At 37.0% G+C, this 20,560-nt stretch overlaps 1 protein-coding gene across 8 annotated transcripts in view; it reads left to right on the top strand.

The window, feature by feature from the left end:
- Positions 1 to 20,560, top strand: part of CNKSR2 (connector enhancer of kinase suppressor of Ras 2) — a 232,707-nt gene that overhangs the window by 108,452 nt on the left and 103,695 nt on the right. For 4 of the 8 annotated variants that reach the window (XM_075775003.1, XM_075774996.1, XM_075775030.1 and 1 more), the window contains exon 9: positions 15,589 to 15,735. The exons of the other annotated variants lie outside the window; for them this stretch is intronic. In XM_075775003.1, coding sequence (XP_075631118.1) covers positions 15,589 to 15,735 — 147 coding nt within the window. The remainder of the gene's footprint in view (positions 1 to 15,588; positions 15,736 to 20,560) is intronic. 8 annotated transcript variants of the gene reach the window in all.

The raw sequence follows: 20,560 nt of genomic DNA, 5'->3' as shown, positions 1-20,560 counted from the left end.
TTCCCCATGGGGTTTCACTTCTAGCTTTAGGCCATTGTACGTCATGTCAGCTCCTCTGCACAAATTAGTGTAATATTTCAGTATACCCTCCAGCTAAGTTTGATATCAAATGCACTGTACATGTGTGGAACTTAACTGATGAGAAGCTATCTTTTGAGCTAGGCAATGTAATTTGATAATCTAAGCTGATCAGGGTGAATTTAAATACTTTTTTTTTGACAATATAGATTCTTCATAAGTATTGTATCCCAAGATTACTTACATGGACAGTTATTTTTCTGCACTAAGAAAGCTTATGACATCAATTTAATATGAAAAACATTTTAAAACATTATTATTTTGGCTATCAAAATGTATGGACATCTGAAGGAGCACATCAACAAGTATTCAATCCTTATGCTAGCTAGTTTTTCCAGCAAATTCTGATAGTGCTATACAGCAAAGTTGCCTTATCAACTTGAAAATTTCCAATCAACTAGGTATTTATTCTAGGTTTCTTGGCACATCTACACTGCGTTTATTTGATGGAAAGATTGGATTCCTACTCCTAACACTAATAATAAAAACATTTTGACAACCCTTAAGATGTGCTTTGTTACCTAGTTGGATGGAATTTTTAATGTAGGATTTGGGTGTTTTGGCTGTTGCATCAGTGAAGCTAGGTATTTTGAAATGTACAGAAAAAAAGAATTGATTGTAGTTCTAGGAGGAAGGATCATAGGGAGCTAAGACAAACCTAATTAACTTTTCAATAGTGACATTTAGTGTAGAAGATACTTAAATAATAGACTAAATCACACATATATGATCTAAATCTAATAATAGACTAAATCACACATGTATCACACATGTATGCTCTTGCTTTGTATCAACAATATCATTAAAATAATTGTCATCTTTGATATTGTATACAAGTAACTTCCTTGTATTTTAATGTCGCCTTTCCACAGTGAGAATCAGCTAGCATTCTCTTTGATTGTGCCTTCCATCTTACCTTTGCAAAGGCGCGCTTCATTCACTTTCCAGTTTATACAGCCCAAATAGTCAATCTTTTCTATAGGTATTGCAGCATTTTTTAAATCTTTTTATTCCTTTTGGTGAGAGTGTAAGTCAGTTCTTTTGTACTCTGGCCCCGTCAAGGAATTTTCTGTCCAGCTCTAGGAATCTGTTTTTCTGGGGAGAAGAGGTATTCTTACTTAGGAGATAAAGGATTCTGAAGATATTACATTTTGTCTTTTCTTTTCATTGAATTTTTTCACACTTCATATACTGCTCAGCAATTGAAAACATAGGATCTGTTTTTTAATTTGCTCCTTTTAACTTATTTCCAATGACTAAATTTTTATGAGATCTGATTCTAGAACTGTAGGGAAGTATTGTTTGCATGTAATCGTTATTTGGGTGATGTCTTGTAATTGGAGAATCAAAATCTAAAAAAAACCCCTCTAAATTTAAATTTATTTTGGAGTTAAAACTTTTTTCCCCCTGTATTTTCCTCAGATATTTCAGTGTATTCTGTTTGTCAAAGTGAAGCTAATGACTGGTTTTCAGTACTATGTATTTCAAAGAATGAACATAAATATGGGGAAGAGAAATTCGACACAATTATTTTTAAAATCCAACTTGTTAGCTAACACTTTTTATGAGAATCGCATTTTAATAATTATGAAAAGGCTGTTCTTTCAGAAAGCCCACTGGCTTTCAAATAAGCAGCATGACAAAATAGGAGAATAATTAAGTGACTTACATTGATTTTTGTTATACTGGGTGTCAAACACTTTTAAGTTCTCCATTGACATCCTCTGTTTGCTTGTAGTGATGCTTAGTCTTCATAGTATTTCATTTGGCAGTGATATCAAAGAATTTCAAGTGATTGCCCTCATCTTTTGCTATGTTGATACAAAACATGCGTAACAGGATGTATTCCACTTGTTGCTGGCAGGATATCTGGAATGTAAATGTGTTCTGAATTTTTAAAATAAAAAATTATAAGATTAAACCTAAAGTCAGTGAAAAGTTAATGTTCAGAAAATTGTCCTTTAAATTGTGGTTTACTGAGGTTAGATAACTATGTGAATATTCTGTATCAGTTTTGCCTTACAGAACAGAATTGGTTTTTTAAATAGGTCTGTAATTAAGAGGCATGACTCCCCCATTAAAATTCAAAGAATTTAGGCACTATCTTCCCTTAAACTTACCTGTAAATTCCATCCTTAATCTCCTCTAAAAGCCTGTCTGTCTAAAATATTTCCAACGTAAATAAACAAAAAAGTCATTCAGGTGACTTAGAATTTGCACTGTACTGCAGTAGTCATGTTTCTGTCCATATATAATTCAAGAGTGTATTTTGCCTCAAGATAGTCCTCCTTTTAACCAACTGAAAATGCAGGAAACAATATTATTACTTACATGAATTATTACTGTTCACAGTAGTCTTTCTGGTTGCGTCAGTGATAAAGCTGTAGAGAAAATACTCCAAGCAGAAAACATGGAGGTATAGACTCAGGATGGTGTAGGATTCTTGAATAATAGGCTGTTCTTGTGTAATCTCCTGTGCATAGTTTCTTTATTTTGGAGGCATTTTTGGTACATTGCATATATTTCTAATACAGGTATGATATGACTTATGGATTTAATACAAGTAAGATGATATGTGATAGACATGGATTCCCTAAATTTGTGTTTGTTGGCTAAAACTCATCAGAACATATGTAAATATAGATGCTGGAAGAAATATGTTTAATTTGGCAAAATAGGTGAGTATGGTCATTTATCAATCTGTTTCACATAGAAGCTGGTATGTTTAATGTTTTTAACACCTATAAGTTACCATTGAAATTGGATTTTTTGGAATCATGTAGTATGTAGATAACACCTAGCTTTTGTATGGCATGTACCTTACTGTGGAAACTCCTGTGGGCTCTTGTGGGCCAAGCCAAGTCCACAGAAGTGAGTTGCTGTAACTTTTTTTGTATTTACAGTACAAAAACTTTGAGGAGATTTTGCTAAAATTCCTCTGAAACATGATAGATACCCTGCAAGGGTAAACACTTAAGAAGAGTATGATACCTTTCTAGATCCTTACCCTAACTTAATGTTTGCTTAGAAAAGTGAGGAACAATTTTTTAAGCTTCACTGTACAATTAGTGAGAAGAGTTCAACTTCCACAGAACCTCTCAGGGTTTGTGGGGAGCTAACAAATTCCAGCTGATTGATAGGAAATTCTTAACTTGGGGTGCACATGAATCTCTGGAGTGTATGCATCCAAAACAGAGTTTGCAGTAGATGTCTTATTTTGGGAAAAACAAAACAAAACTCCTACAAGTAGAAAAATGATGTTGCAAATATTTCTGTTTATTCAGTTTTTCTGCAGGATCCATTTCAGATCCAAGCTAGGCTTTTTTGAACACAGGTATTTCATTTAAGGCCTTATTAATTCGGCTTTGAAGGAAAATGTATTTCTAAAGAGCATAAGTGGGGAAGTGAGCTGGAAGAGTATAAGGGAGCAGACAGCAGTGTCATTCCAAGATGTTGACATTAGATGTTTGACACCTTATACAACTTCCACTAACAACATCTTTCATTTAAAATAATATTATGGTGCTTGATTTGAACAACAAAACAGTGCAGCAAGATCTTAAAATTTCAAAAGAAATAGCCTTGTGCTCAGCTTCCTTCTGTTGCTGTCATGCCTGTGCTTTTATGGAAGAGGAGATAGAGTAATAGCTCCCAGATCATGATTTTAATCCTTTCCAAATCCTTGGGCTTCCTCTGTTTGTAATGGTTTGGTAAATATTAACACGAATATTTAATTTTAAAGGTAGGTGGGATTTACATCTAAAAGCTTTTTAGGTCTGTTCAGAAATGTTAATGGCAGTCTTTATGGAAGTAACCTAGTTCTCTGCAGGGCTCTGTCCTGAACTCTCTGTAGTTTGTCAGGATATGAGGACCATACTTCGATTTTGGCAAATGTAGTCTGTCCTCCAAATTCCCTCTCAAAATTTCAGTTTAATTATTTATTTTTTCTTTACAGTCTCCAAAAGTATTGTGTCATACTGATAAAGGAACTGAATTGTCATGATCTTCTCAAAAAGAAAAATCTTTTTGTGAATTTGCAATTCCCTTTAACATAGAATTTGTGTTGAGATTGTATGGTGTTATTTATGATCTCTTTTCTACATAGATGTGCAAATACACACAGAAATATATTATTTTATATCCCATATATCAAGGAAGTGTGATATTGCAGAAATGAAATCTGTGAGGGAAGATGATCTTTTGTTTCCCCATGGTGAGTGCAAATATTTTTACATGAGTATAATGAAAAAGAGAAACAACTTGACAAATTTGACAAATGCAGATGAATTATGTTGTGCTTTCCAAGGAATATTCTCCAGGGAGAAAGAACTCTTGGGTACACTGAAGAGGAGGTAGGAATCAGTCTTTTAAGGAGTTAGGAAAGTGCACGTGTGTGTATGTAGATAGATTTCATTTTAATTTTTCACAAATATTGTTCAAATGAAGTAAATATTTGTGAAAATAAAATTAATGGAGGTCATTGGCAGCAGCTCCATGGATAAAGTATCTCTGCTTTGAGAACTGCCCCACGCTTGTTCTCGGATTGGTGGAGTTTGAAAGGGTGAGGACTCTCCTGCCAGTTCTGCAGCACAAATGCTGGATGCTCTTGTCCAGTGAATCTGTTTTCCATTGATCTCCAGATCTTGTTTGGAATTGATGTGTGAGACACACACCACTTTGATGAGCACAGGCTCATTTTTATGCAAATAGTGTGCTGTGTCAGTGTGGGCATTCACTTGCACTTCTAACTCTGGCACGACAAACCAGCTAACAAACAAGTCATTGTCGCATCCGTGTTAGATAAAGCAGCATAAGCTTGGCAAGCCCACGCTGCTTCATGTTTCTGCCAAATTTTAAATAATTTCCCTTTGTTTATTCCACATGAATTTTACACGCTTAACTACACTCCTGTGTCACCAGCCAGTAGAATTAGTTCAGTTGCAGCAGAAAGCCATGCCGTACTGCTTTTCAGCAGCTACCTGTCTCCTAGATGATAACAGAGCTTAACTGTGTCAGCGCTTCTACCTTACTTTAAAGTCCACCTGCTTGGCTTAGCTGAAAGCATTAAACCTGGTTGACTGTGCCCCAAAATGGAAAGGGAACACCAGCAGTGTCTCTCATAAGTCACAAGTGGTTATGGAAAGTTCTCCATACTCCCTTGCTCTCTCGGGCTTTCTGAGTGGCAGGTTTGGTCCTGGGACCTGGTCACTGACATCCCACTTGCAGTGAGCTCTTTGATCTGTGCTCCGGAGCACCTGATCCCAAGTCTCTGCTGTAGAGTTATGTACGGTGCACTGCAGTACTTGAAGAACATATGCTGGGCGTGCTAAGCCTCACCTGTGGAACTGGTACGCTATTGATGGAGCTGCGTAACAACCAAGCACTGAGAGGTTTGAATTACTGTAGGAGGCCTTTCAGGAAGTGATAGTGCAAACAGTAATAGTAAACTGGTGCAAGACGAGATGCCCATCCTCTCATATGACTGGGAGGTGGGTTCAGTGGCCATACACTGTATTTCTAGTATTATTCCCTGCCAGCTGATTGTGGACTTGGTCACCTGTTGCCATTTGCTGTGTCCCACAGCTCACTTAAAAACATAAGGTTTTTTTCTGTCCTGGCTGTACCCAAGAACGGACAACTCTGTTATCATCGACCCCTGGTAGTTTACTCATGTGATTAGATGAACATATTTGAATAACCATTCAGCTCACTATTGAGTTATTCCATTATTTTTCTTCGGGGAAAAAATAAAGTTTTTTTGTAATTGGTGACATAGACTACTCTATACGTCACTGACTACAGTTTGGGAATACACACCTGGGCAGACTTTGAAGGCATCAACATCTCTTTTAAAAGCACTGTAATTGTAGTAAGAATTCTGCTTCAGTACCAGTTGACTTTTTCTGTTGATGTTATCAGTGGGCCTTCAGAGTTTCACTGCTGGTGATAGCAAAGTTACTGAGTCCATAGCCAAATCAAATATTTTTATGTAAGGTATACTTGTATGACCATAGTCCTGATGATGTGTCTGCTAAAACTGCTGCAGTATTCTGTGGAGTATTCTTGTGATCTAATTGTTAAATTCATCTTTCTGCACAGAACAGAGTCGGAGATGATGTATTTTAATTTATTTATTTATTTTGTACAGTTGTTTTATGTTTTCCTTTTTTTTCTCCATATGGTAGTGTTTCTAGAGAAAAAAAATCCTCTAAGAGGTGCTGCAAATGATATTAATATTTCCAACAGAAATATTGGAAGACAATGTGCTGCCCAAAACTTTTTGCATATATTCCTGATAAAAATTATTTTCATACTCTCATACTAGTTGCTACTGACTACTAGTCTTGGTACAATTTGTATTTGCAGGCAATTTAAATTACAATGCTAACAGTATGTTCTCCATAGTGAGAATACTGTAAATTCTGCAGTTAAAATAATTCTTTCAAAATTTCTTAGTCTCCGATGTGTGAAATATATGATTAGACCATATGTTTTATGCCCAGGTAACAGACAATTGAACTTTTTTATTGTTAATTATGTTGATGGCTATAGAACAGAATGCAGATTATATTACTTTTTTTGCCTCATAAGAACAGATTAAAAGGCTTACTGCTGGTGTAAATTCAGGTATGTGCATTTGGAAAGAAAGGCAGGTATTATTCTGATGCTAATAATCTTCCTTTTAACTGAGATTGCTGAAAATTGAAGTACACTGTAGAGAAGGAGATGAAAGGTAAGGAGACGTGTCTTTAAAGTTGTGCAAATTAATTGTGCACAGCCTGGACCACGTATGAGTTAAGATTCAGTAGTTTTGAATACCTCTGTGCTTTGTGCAGGTAGCAGCTGTGTAAATTACACAGCCTGATCTTGTGTTGCATAATTCATTATCTTATTCTGATGAAGTTAGAGCTGATTGTGAGGAAGTGTGAGACAGTGATAGTTGTAAGAGTAGATCAAAACAGTTAGAAAAGGAACTTAATGCTGTGCCATAAGGGAGGAAAAATTAAAGCAGGGAAATTCTATGCCTGATTTGAGTAGATGTACTCTGAATATGTAAATTTTTATTTAAAAAAACCTCAGTACTGGCTTAGAACACCTCAGTGGCTTGAATGCTGTGCATAGTTTATGGCTAATTATTTTAACAGCAGTAAAATGGAACAAAACCTAAAAGAACTCTCATGGCTAAATAATTACTGCTTTATTATGACAATTTCTTTTAACTCCCTATCCCTGTTCTTCCTTTAGCTAAGTGATGCTACGTAAGTTTTCAGCTCAATTAAAGGCTTTTTGGTTTTGGTGGGGGTTTTTTCAGTTTGCTTGGCTATTAGTGACCTTTAAGGATTTTTTTACAATTTCTTTGTACATATGTTAATTTATTTTCTCTATATAAGTTCAATCTCAAGAAACATCTGTTTCAAGTATAGCAGCACTATTTAGCTGCAGGGCAGCTGGGAATCTCAGGGACTCTATACATTGAAAAGGGGAGTGGTGTCAAAGACTTGGAATTACTGACTCACTGGAATATTTCTAAATTATTAAGTTGTGATAATGTAAATTTAAACTGAAACAAAATTATTTATATCTGTGTGTATGCATGTATGTTTATATACATTTATTATTTTAATTCCAGGACAACCATTTTGGCAATTTAAATATGAGAATATGCAATGCACACACACGCGCGCACGCCTCAGATTCCCATTGTGAGATGTAAGCACACAGCAGCACAAATGAGTTATTGTGAGGCAAACATGGCTGTGGTGGGTTAATATTGCAGGGTCACTCCCAAGGAGCACGGTCCTTATGCAGCATGAAATATGGAGAACTTGGCTGTTCCCTTCCCCCTAGGAAGGATAAGGCCACCCACATCCATACTGCAGCTTAATCTGTGAGAAACTAGGGTGTGATCCAGTCAGCCTAAATCCTGCCTGAGCCTTCAGCTTGGACCACCAACTCTCTGTGCCTGCTTAGGCATTTATCAGCACTTCCCTGCTCAGCCTTACAGTATCTTTAGCGCTCACCTGTGGTCACTCGGGGATGCTAACATGTCTGTTCTCAGGCAGTGGAGGTCTGTCTCTCACCAGCAGCCCCGATGAATTGGAGGTAGGCACTTGGGCTCTCCATACGTTCCCTGGAAGCTCCTGAAAATGAGCCCAAATGAGGACTTTGGTGGCAGCACCTTTATTGATAATAGTTTAATGTCTGCACCCTTGCTGAAGTAGGGTCCACTCATCACAACATGGCTTTCCAAGCCCGTTCCCTGCAGTATGTGTGTAGTTTGTATTGCATTTGTATTACAGAAAAAAGTGGTCACAGGGAATTGGGATCAGGACCTTCATTTCCCTGCTCACAACATAGAGACCTGGTGGTTTCTTGTCTGTTTGTGACTGGGCTTCGTACTGGTGTATTCCTGTCAGCACAGTGCTTTGACTTCAGGAAAGGCCTTTAACCTGAAATTAATGTACATCTTGGTGCTCAAGACACCCCTCTAGGGTTTTAAAGACTGAGTTTAGTCCCTCCGAGGCTAAATAATGATGAGATACACATTCTGCAAGTGGATGGATGGATGAAAACCCTCCAAATTGCCAGTACCTGTCTCTTCTGGTTATCTGTACTCCTGGTTGAAGAGAGAGATGCCTTACAGTCATCGCGCTGCAGGCACCAGTCACTGTGGGCAAGAGCAGGTACCCAAGTGAGGGAGGATGCTTCAAATTTCAGAGGTACACCAAATCTGAGCGAACTGAAATCAACCCCATTTTTTAGACCCATACCCTGAAATAGGGAAACGAGACCCTTTTTCCTCAAAAACTGTACCTAGTCACTGACCGTACATCTGTAAAATAGGATATAATCAAACCTTTAAAGTTGGAATCTTTGCTGTTCCGAACAAATATACTCATTTATTTGTTCTAGGATGTTGCTAGCAATGACTCAAAAGCAAAACAGTGAGGTAGCTCTGAACTGAAGGTTGATTTTATCAGTGAAAAGTGAAAGGTAAGCACTGTTATTAAACTGTGTCCAAGCTTTAATACAGAACTGATTCTGTGCCTGGATAATTCAAGTTTCAGTTCCCCCATGGGTAAAACAGATGCTTGTCTCCATTACTGTGGTGTTCTGCAGTCATGTTACTAAATTTGTGAAGTTTTTTGGTTTGTTTGTTGGGTTTTTTTTTTAATTCTGGTGGAACTGATCTGTGCAAAAAAAAGAGCAAGGTAATAAAGTCAGTCAGAAGTTACGCTCTGGATCGGATGCATTTTCTGACAGAGAAATGTGATTAGAGCAGCTTAAGGAGAGGCAATAACTGCTGTATTCAGCTCTCAATTTGGGTCCTAACTTAGTTTATTCTTGGGAAAGTCTCTTAACTGTGAGCTTTAGTTTATGTAGCCAAAAATGAATATAAAAACCACCTATTTCATAGTGGTAGTAAGCAAAAGTTTTGATGAAACATCAGGTTTTGCTCAAGTAAAAGATGTGATTTTCTTCAATATACTTTACGTACAAACTGTGTTAGTATGACTTAGGACTATGATACAGTGCAGCATGATCAGTGACATTCTAAGGATGCACAGAACTGACTTCTTTAACATTGGATTAAAATTGCATTTGTTTAAATGATATAGCCAAGATACTCCTCTATAATTAAAATTGCAGCGCATGCAATCACAATATTATTAACCTCTCCTCTTTGGGAGAAAACTGTTACGTAAGCATGGACATTCATTATTGTGCTAGCCTAAGAAGCTGGATAAATCCCTGAAAGGCATCTGCTACTGTCCTGACATTGCTTCTCCTACCACATACAGATACAGCTTTCATCTCTGTGGTACTCCATGTTGTAAACATCCTTCTGTGGTTTCCTCACCCAATAATGTTTTCTGGAGGTGGAAGACCTATGGCCTTCCATTAATTTTTAGCCTTTTCATTCTTCAGCAGCTGGGGGAAGGGAAGGAGATGCTTGCTACTAACATATTTGTTTCATAGGGCTGGCAGCTGACCATCCTCATTTCTGGCCAGTGTTCATGGAAATCAATCTGTTAATTTAACAGCATGACGGCAGTTAGTTTCTTGTCAGATTCTGACTTGCTTAACAACCTGCTAGGTTTGATAGTGATTTGAAGTGCAGTGTTGTGGTGGTTTTTTTTTTTCTTATGCACTAATTTCTATTTATAAAATGCAAGGTGGGTGATAGATATGGAAGTTCTTAAAAAAACCCACCCATTTCTTAAGGTAAATACACTTTCCTCCTAGAAATTCTATTTTTTTAGCTGAAAAATACGTAAAAGTTTGAAGATTGAAATGGTTGATCAGTCAAAGAGCTCTGGCTGCATGCCACTTATAGCAGGCAACATTGAAAGAATAAGAATTTTTATTATTTCCCCATTCCAGTAACTTTTTAAAATTAAACACTAGAGTTGATTTTGCATATTTTCTTAGCTAGAAAATAGCACATGGCTTTGCAGATTATATTTAGCAGGAAGATACTACTTTTCCTTCAAAAGTGTAGATATTACTACTTTACCCTTTTACAAATCTCTAAGTCAGGAAAGAATTACTGTAACTGGGGAGGAAAATAAAAAGAGTTTTCATGGAAGCAGAAAGCTCTCATTAACTTTCATGGGACTCTGGTGACCCTTTGAACAGGAACACGCCTGTAAAAATATGGACTCTGTTCTATTTATCATTTGTCTATAATTCCACCCTCTAGATGATGCAGTTTCAGTGCGTATTAGATTTGCACATTGCTTTTAAATGATGCAGCTGTTCCATGGTTTCTTTGGGATATATGTGCTGGATTTTTCAGACTGTAGGTTATTTAGCACTGCATCTTGTAGCATCCTAAAAATACTTGGTTTAGGTCCATCCAATTGTATTTGAGCTGCTTGCATGTTAATATTTTACAGAGCTCCTCTCTGGCTCATAACATATAGCAGTACTGACTGAAATCATGAATGAGCACAGGAGTTTGGGAATACTGCCATGGGTGCGGCTGTGTAAAAAAAAAACAAGATTCAATGAATGGTCATGCTTACTTTCAGAAAAAGAGAAGATTACTACCACTTTTCCAAGCTTGTCATAAAAGGAGCAATAGATTCATCCGGGGAAAAAAGGTCATTACTTTAACAGCAACTTTTTAATAGTTTAAAATGTTAAAAGTTCTTGGCAATTTAGAATAGGAATTCAAAATAAAAGTTCCATTTCAGGCTGTTGTAATATTGTCATGTAGATGTGCTTGCTGCAAGCCAAAGAAACATTGGGGTCTTTTAATATATGTCTTATCTTGCTTGGGGGCATCGTCTTGTCCCAGGTGGTGGCTAGGAGAGCAGACCTCTAACAGCACCCCCTGCTAAAGCTTTCTGCTATTTGGGGTCATGGGTGTGGGGATATTCCAGTGGTGGAGAAGCCAGTGGGAGTTGAGGAGAGAGGCTGGGGAGATGAAGAGGGTGTATCAGAGCTGAGTGGCTCTCACATCCCCGTTTTGCCCTGCTGAAGCGACCTGGGTGGCCCCAAGTGTCTCTGGAACACGCTGGTGAGGCTTCCCAGCCTGGCCACAACGTCTGGGTATGTAAGTGGGGGGAGGAGATGAGAAATTTGAGGCTGGCCTGATGCTGATGTTGCAGGCACCCAGCCCTCTGCTTCTTCTGGCGCAGAGTGTTGCCCTCCCCTTTGGCACGGTGATGTCCCTTCTCGTGCCATCTGCCAGCAGCGCTGTTCATCTGGCCTTGGGGTGTTGGTCCTTGGGTGGCGTGGACCTGGGCTACCATGGCTACCCCTCCTTTACTTTGGCAGTAGAGTCCTTCAGCAAAGGTGCTGTAATCTCCTTGGCAGAAACAGCTCAGCATGACCCCTCAGGGCACCCTGTGGTGCTCTCTCGCTCTCCTCTCCCTCTTCCCCTAGTTGCCCTGTCTTTGCATGCCATGCTTACCTTCCCTTGCTGCTCCTTGAGCCCATCGTCCTCCTTCCTCACCAAAAATCCCATGGCCTGTCCTACTCCAAGCCCCAACTTTCCACAAGGTGCCCTGTGCCCCCTCGGGCGCTCGGGCCTGTATCCATGAAGCGGGCACGCTTCCCTCCCCCAGGGCTCCCAGTGTTACCCAGGGACTGGCTGCGTTGTGCCTGTGCAGGGTGCCCGACCCACGGGCTGCCCTCGGCTGTCCACGGCCCTCCCTGCGCTTGGCCAGGAGCCGCACTGGCAGCCGGGAGTGATTCAGGTGCTGCGCAGCAAAGCCCAACACTGGGCTTAGGCTGCCGCTAGAGACCTCTCCTGACTACAGCTTGTTGATGGCACTTGGTTTAACAATATAAATTTATTTTAAAGCAACAACAGTTACTTGCTTGGTCCTTAAAAATGGGTACCTGGTCAGTATAGGGCACTGATTTAAAAATTAATAGCTGGGATTTTTTTAATGTAAGTAAAGTCTGCTAATATAGTCCCTTTACTAATCTGCTGAATTTTCAAACCCGTCATGAAACTTTCCTTTTACTGTCCATTTTTGCACTACATGGGCAGTATAAAGGATATGGTAGGGACTTTGAAAGCTCTGCCAAAAAACTTGGTGATTAGAAGCTGAGAATTGATAACTGTGGTGGTTATGAGAAAGGGGAAGATTCTGAGGAGAGATTAGAGAGAATAAATTCAAATCACACTAAAAAGAAAGTGTAGATTACCTGTCACTATAGTGGATTTCTGGAAAGCAGTTTTCAGCTCCAGATATCTTCACTGCCTTTTCCTCTTTCCAACCTAACCTCCTCAAATAAGATTGCTTCTGTTTAGTCTGTGTCAATTTGAATTTTGACGGGATCTAAACTACGTGAGAACTGAAAAGCATGCCTCCTACGTGGACATCAATTTCCTTCAATTTATTGTTGACAGCCTCTTATGTGACTTGTTCCTTTTAGGCCAATTTAGTAATTTCTGTTCAAAAGATGAGAAACAACCAAGGACTGTCTGAACCAGCCAGAAAACTCCTGTCAGGGAACTAAATAAAAGTAAAGGATGAACTTGATTTGAAATTTATAGTAAACTCAGAATTATCCTGCAAAAAAATAAGTTAAATTGTTTATATTAATGATCTTCTAAATTAAATACGTCAGATTTAGTACTTTGAAGTGATTTTTTCTTTAATCTCCCTAACTCTCATAAGGAGACTAGATAATATCCCATTTATTGCAACATCAGGCATAGTTGAAATACATGATACAGTTTCTCTCTGCAAAGTATAAAAGTGTATTTAAAATAATTTTAAAACTGATAGCATAACCAAAAAAAACCCAATTTTATTTATATTCCTCTGGCTATTTCAGTGAGAAACAGATGGCTTTAAAGCACTACTTTCGCATGCAGCATCCTACAACTTAAATGGCAAGAATTTTACATCCTGACTCCGTAACTGGGGCTACATCGTGTTCTCCTCAAGGCTCCCTGTCCTGCTTTATTCAGCAGAAGGATTCCTCTCCAGAAATCTGTCTTCAGTTGTTACATTAGGGAACTAAAGTGTACAGTAGCTTGTGTACAGAGATACCTTACATGAACTGTAGACCTTTAATTCCTTCTTTTGGGTAGCGAATGAAACCTTGCATATGCCCAAGGTGACATTATGGAACTATAGGGAATATATTTTTTCTAAGCAGAGATGGAAGTCTCTCTGAGTAGGAAAACAGTATTGTACGTAGCAACATATTTTTTTATAAAATCGTAATATTAAGACCCAAAGCTTGGACTTACAGAGACTTGGTTTAGATACTGTTGAAACAAAATGGAGAATTCACCAAGATGTGGGAACGGAGCTGAAGTTGATTACGTTCATGTTTCATTTTATTCAAAGTATAATAGCCATACACCTAGTACATTGGACTGAAACTAAAGAGTTCCAGCATGCTTGGAAGTCTTCTGTGGAAGCTGGAAAATATTCCATAAAAATGCATGTTGTCACACCCTGTTTCTTTGTTTACAATAATATTATTGTAGAAGTGCATCCTGGATGTAATGAATTTTGCTGTGGTGAAAACAGGACAGGTAGGTTCACACTAACTGAGGAAGAGTGGTGAGGTTTGAACCATGTCTGTGATTCACGGTTGTTGGTAAGCATTAGTGTTGGCTTAAGTGACATGCTCATATGGGACTATCAGTTTAAAATAAGTGATATTAAGCAAACAAAGTGGGTTTCGTTCTAATAGGGAATAAGGTAAAAATAAGTAACAGCAACCTACGTGTTATTACTTAAACATAAGTATCAAATATATATTTGTGTCATTGCACCATGATAAGGAAAGTCTGCATTCTCTTTGTTCACATTGCCTCTTTGATTTTTTTTCAAATATATTGACATGATATAAAGTAACCTTCTTACAATGATGTTACCTTATCACTTCAGAGTTTTAGATGTTTTATTCAGTAAGAATATCAGTTCTCAGTTGGATAATTTTCTTCTTAATATTGTTCTTCTACAAGTTGCGAAAGCAAGAAAATATTTGTAACTAAGATCCTTTAAACATCAGGAAAATTTACATATTTTTTTTAGGGAGGGAGAGAGAGAAAGGTAGAAAAGGTGTCAAGTTTACAGAAATAATCACTTTCTAAGTCTACAGGCCAAGATTTTCAAGGGATGTATGATTCTGTGTATTGCTACTCTAGGTGCCAAACTTGAAAATGCAGGAATTTAATATCTTAAAGCATTTCAAGAGAGATACCTAAAATCAGGCATTATTTAGACTGAAAACCATTGTAATGAGTTGTACTGTTTTAATATTTGAAGTACTTTTTTCAAAAACACAAAGTAAATTATTCAGAAGGTTCTATCCTGTGTTTATAAATAAAGACTTGTTGCTTTCCATGTTAGTCAAGTTCTTAATTTTAGAATATTTCTAAATGCTGTAATTCAGTTAGGAAAACTTTACTTTGGGCTAATACTCAAGTAGTGGCTAGACTACATTTCTGTCATTAATTTACTGTATTTGTTTCTGAAATCATCATGAAAGAAGTACTCTTTAAAAAAAAGGCCTTGTGATTCTGATTTTATTTTTATAGCGGTGTGAAGAGTAGAAGATTTTCCTGAACTGGTTTGTGCTTGCATAAGCTGCTAGGAGTAGAAGCAGTATGACTATATGTGGTTAGTGGACTTTAAATAGTAGCCATGAAGTATAAAGTGCTCAGTTTTGAATTGAATTGTTGGGGCAGAAGCCAGGGCTTTTTAACCTTCTAGTCTCTAAAGTCTATGTACCAGAGCTAATTTTGAAAACACTTTGAGATTTAATTGTGCATTTACAGTGGAGTAACAGTAGTTTATTAATTCTAAAACCTGAAATGATGCATATCCATCTTAATGCATTACAATAATTATTTTAGTTGACGTGATTTTTATGCAGTAATTTATTTTTGACATTTCTAGAGTTAATCTCCTATTATATATATACACTCCTATTATGTTATTTTACTAATCTTATTTAAAAAGGGAACATTACATATTGAATACTGTACCTCAATTTTATTGTAATGATTTTACTGGTTACCAGGTGGGGTGGCAGTTGAAAAATTTGGTGAATGCACTACGAGAGGATCCGAGTGGTGTTATCTTAACTTTGAAAAAGCGACCTCAGAGCATGCTTACCTCAGCACCAGCTTTACTGAAAAATATGAGATGGAAGCCCCTTGCTCTGCAGGTAATGAAGCTTAATCATAAGTCATACACCATCATTTTAACTATAGATTATCTCTCAATGATGCTTTATTGTGCTTCATCTCAGCAGCATATGGATTTACTCTTGTATACTTTGAAAAATTGTTTCTGAAATTATTTCTCTGCAGTTTGTTCTCATAGGCTCAATTGAAATTAAATCTGTTATTAGAACTTTTCAAAATTAAGAAGTAATCATCCCAGTGTTTTTTTTACAATGCAGAAAAATAGCCCCAGATAATAAACAAGCATACTTCCAAAACTGATAAATTTTAGTTTGACTTCTTGTTAAGCTCTCAGTGAATATAACCTCAAAGAAAGAGAGGAGGAATAGATCTTGAGTTCTCAATTTGATCAATCATGGAGTTATTGGAAGATTTATAAAGTGATTTTATTCAATAAACCACTTGACCATCAAAATTTGCTCATGTAAATAAAGTTGTATTCATGTTCAATTTGTCCTTGAGATTGAACCCTTGCACATAAGGAAGTGTTGTGCAGGATGTCCAGCTGGGCCTTTAATTTTATTAAGGCTGCAATGTGCTGAAAACCATGGAATGGTTTCATTAAAGCTTTCATGTTTCACTCTAGGATAAAATGCCACTGTGATTGATTACTCTAGGAAATAAAAGTTATGTCCTGACTAATGAAAGCATGTAACCAGCAGATGGAACTGACAAATAATCCCTTTTTTCATTCAGTTCAGATAGAACAATATTTAGAAATTTATTTTCTTTGCATAAAGAATCCATTCTTCAGGACATTTTTATTATCACAATAAAAAGCCTAATTTAAAATTAAGTACATTTGAGAGAGAAAAGACTTCTGCAAAGTTCGGGCAAAAGGAAAATGAGATATGGAAATGCCACTGCAGTAGCTGTGGGTTTTGCCATTTAAAATAATAAGAGATTCATAAAAAGAACTAATGCCATGAAAAACTTGTTTCAAATATGTGTGTATATATATATAAATTATTTTATAATGGTTAAATGCACCATTGTCTTTGAAACTCAGAACGTTTTTAAGTGATTGAGATGTCTTGGTCTTTCAGATATAAAGTACTGACTAGATATGTGACAAAAAACTTTCAACCAAAAATATCTTACTAGCGTCTGAGCATAAAATTACAAATCTCAATGCATGATATGAGCATATGAATGTCCATACTTGAAGGCTGCACTTTTATCATAGCTTTAGTGAGAATATAAACACAAATGAAAAATGCACATCATTGCTTTAAATGGGGTCAAATGCTTTCAGTCTAAATCCTCTTTGAGTGAGTTTGGTATTTCTTTGGGTGAATTGGGTCATTCTCCTAAATGCTTCTTTTCGCTTCACTTTCTAATTTGCCACTAGAATAATTACACCGAAGACCCCACAACACAAGTTTTTGACATAGGCCATTGATGCAGACAATAGCACATAAGCAATTAATTCAAGACAGGCTACAAACCAATTTCCACCATTTAAACTAAGTCCATTAGGAAAGTAAGGATTTCTGTGGTCCTTTTACAGTGAATGCAGTCATCAACTAAAGTTGTGCACCTGTTTGAAACTCCACACTCACTTCTAGCAGCAAAAATCCAATCATCTTTTAGTGTGTTTTATCTGGCTCTGATTTACATCTCAGCATCCTTAGTTCGATACAGATACTAGGGAGTTATTCAATTGCTCTAACTTTAGATATCTGCTATGTATATATCTATGTATCATTCAGGTTTCCCATTTTTACTCCCTTTGGCCAGCAGACATATGTAACTGCTTCATTCATCTTGGCCTATTTTAGAGTGATCTGCCTTAGGATGAGCTGAATTGGACCCTGTGCATGGCTCTTTCTCTCCATTTGATGGTAAAGGGAGTCTGGACAGCTAGCTTGAATGTAGATTATCTGTATTAGATAAGATGAGACTGACCCTAGATATAGCGGTTTTCTGTAATCTTACAGATTTGGAGAGGGGGGTAATGGGAGTATTGGTTTTGGTGTGGTTTGGGGTTTTTTTTGCTGACAGCATAGAAAATATGAATATTTTTAAGTCTAATGTGAGTACAAATAGAGATACTGTTAAACATTAGAGATATAATTCTGGTATCACGATGATTTTGTTCTGATTTTATCAAACATGACACCAGGAAAAGGCCAGAACCTCATCCAACACTTATGTGTGAAGTGTGCATATGTGTGTCTGTTGTAATTTGTGAGTTTAGTGTGAGAAACAACAGTTTTCTTAAGTAGATTGAGTGTCGAAAAAGCTCCAGGGCGAAGTGAAGACAAACTTCAGAAGCTGCATAATGTGGAGATTTCTGTTGTTAATTTATGCAGATCAGAGGTGAACAGATGTTAAAGTCAGCTGATGTTAAAGTTTAAAGCCGTGAAGGCAATCAGAGTGCAGTGTAATTGTTTAGCTATTAAAAATATGAAGAAATTATGTTTATTTAACAGAATGTACTTCAAAACTTTCTGAAAAAAAATCTTCAGAAAAGCTGTATGTTTTGTAATCGCAATTTGCCCTATGGCTGTTGTGAAATTTCTTATGTTCCTGATTCATGTAAGGGTGCTATTCTTTAACAGGAGCTTGGGAGGCAGTGTGAGAGGAGAGAGGGGAAGTGATAACAATTCGGAAAAAAAGATAAGGAAAAGCAGTACTTCCATTATCTTTGGAAGCGGGGGAAATGATGATAACTTGTTTGCCTATATCAGGATGTCATGAAATAATTGAGAATTTTATAACTGTCCTGTCATCCCAGAGCTAAGTTAATTGAACCATATGTATTCAACAGACACAAGCTATAAGGAAATTATGACTCAGTAATAATTCTGTTAAAGTACAAAATATGAGCAAAAGATTCAAAAGACTCTAGAGTAAGATATGGGGACGAAATTCTGATAAAATGAGAATTAGGATCTGCAAACTGGCTGCGGTGGGATTTTTTTTGGTTCTGCAAATGGAGTGAACATAAGAAAGATGTGGTGTCACATCCTAATCAAATTGCAATGAGTGAGGTGGGAAGGTGGAAGTTTGCCCTAATGTAAGGAGACTGACACAAAAGCAGAGACTGAGTTTTTGGATGCACCCTACCAATGAGTATGTTTAACAGCTGTTGCAACAAATGTAGAAGGTAAATATTTCAGTGAATTAAATTGAGACACATTTACACTGAGATTTACATTGGGGTGTTTTAATTGAGAACCTTCAAAACTTAATTTCAGCTGAAAGTGAATAATGTTGAGGCATTATTTGTAAGTTGCATTCTGCTTCTGTAGTCAGTAATTGTATGTAAGAACATGAAGTTTGCCATTTGCAGCTACATGAAAAGCTAGACTTAATGGAGAGATACTAAGTATGCCTGTAAGTTGGGAAAGTGCTAGACAAGTCTTCCAGTTCAGGCAGTATGCAGGTACTACCAATGTGTCAAGCAATTTGGTGTTTGAGTGAAAGGGCATCCTGGTAATTAAATTATGCATTCTGATAATGAAATTTTTAAGAGCTTGCTGTCCACTGTTAGTGATCTAGATTAGCCATACGCTAGCCAAATGTTCATGATCTCTGAATGTGGAAAACGCTTTTAGACCATTCAGATATTAACTGGTTACTAGTTGGCATAAATTCTTCTTAGAATGTTCAGCGGCTTACTTTGAACAGCTCTGCCTTCACATCACAGTCTTGCCATGAATTATGAGTGAAATGCAGTCTACATAACGATTGATTAATTCTTTGGGGTTTTTTTCCTCTCAGCAGAAATGTGGTATATTCATTCTATTCACAACTATTCTTATGCTTAGAATAAATATGAAAAGTTCGGGGAAAGAAAGAAGAAGAATAATTATGCATCCTGTGTTGCAGTCCTGAAACTGATATCGAATGGCTTAATGTACAGTAAAATAATACAATTATTCTATGGCTATACTATGCACCATTAGGTAATGAGTTTGTATTTGCAAGTGTATTGATTCCAGCTCAGGTCAATCAGTACAGAAAGAAAAACATCCTTTTTTTTCCCTTGTGTCCTGATTAAAGGAAGTGCTGGTTATTTGTTTTTGTTTTGTTTTCAGTCACTTGATGATTGTCTGTTTTAATATCCATCAGTATCCAACTTCTTGCAGATAATCAAAGTTCTCCCTTGACGCATTCTGGAATCATGTCAGAATTTGTGAATTCAAGGGATTTTTCAGCCTCTGTTTTTTGTTATTGCCTTTATAACATTTGAATTAGGCAGCTGGGGCCTTGGGGAATTTTGTGGTTGCCCTTGCAAATGAAGGTATTTATTAATACGATATTGTACCATAAATATTAAGATGTTATGTCTGCAAGACAAATCTCACTAAATTTGCCTTTCAGGTACTTTTTCTGATACTCTGATCCGTTCTGTGAAAGCCTAGAATGGTATTTCATGTTGCAATGTTTGTATTTCTGACTGCTACTGAATGTGGTGAACAAACCAAATAATTTAACCTTTAATTTCTTTTATTTTTTGTACTTGACGTAGAGGTAACTTAATTATCTTTGAACTCGCCAAATTTTTGTCTGGTTTGAAAACTAACTTAAATAAACATCCTCTACTCTAAATTGTCTGTTTTATTTCTCCTTTCCACTTTGTGTTATTTTGGGAGGTTTCAAAGGGAGTCTCCCCGAAGTGCTGTTTGAACAAGGGTGGTGGAAGGTTCGATAGAGAAGATTCTCGGAGCATATGAAATCTTATGTAAGTCGCTGTCATCGTGCTAGCAAGAAGCTAGCTGCAAAGTCCTCCTTTGCTTTCTGGAAAATGCTTTGTTAATTAGTCAAAAGAAACTGGACTTTGACTACAGTGTGGAA

The sequence above is a fragment of the Balearica regulorum genome, chromosome 1, assembly GCF_011004875.1.
Source record: "Balearica regulorum gibbericeps isolate bBalReg1 chromosome 1, bBalReg1.pri, whole genome shotgun sequence".
Lineage (NCBI taxonomy): Eukaryota > Metazoa > Chordata > Aves > Gruiformes > Gruidae > Balearica > Balearica regulorum.
The sequence above is the reverse complement of the archived record's forward strand: the minus strand, read 5'-3'. Positions and strand labels throughout refer to the sequence as shown.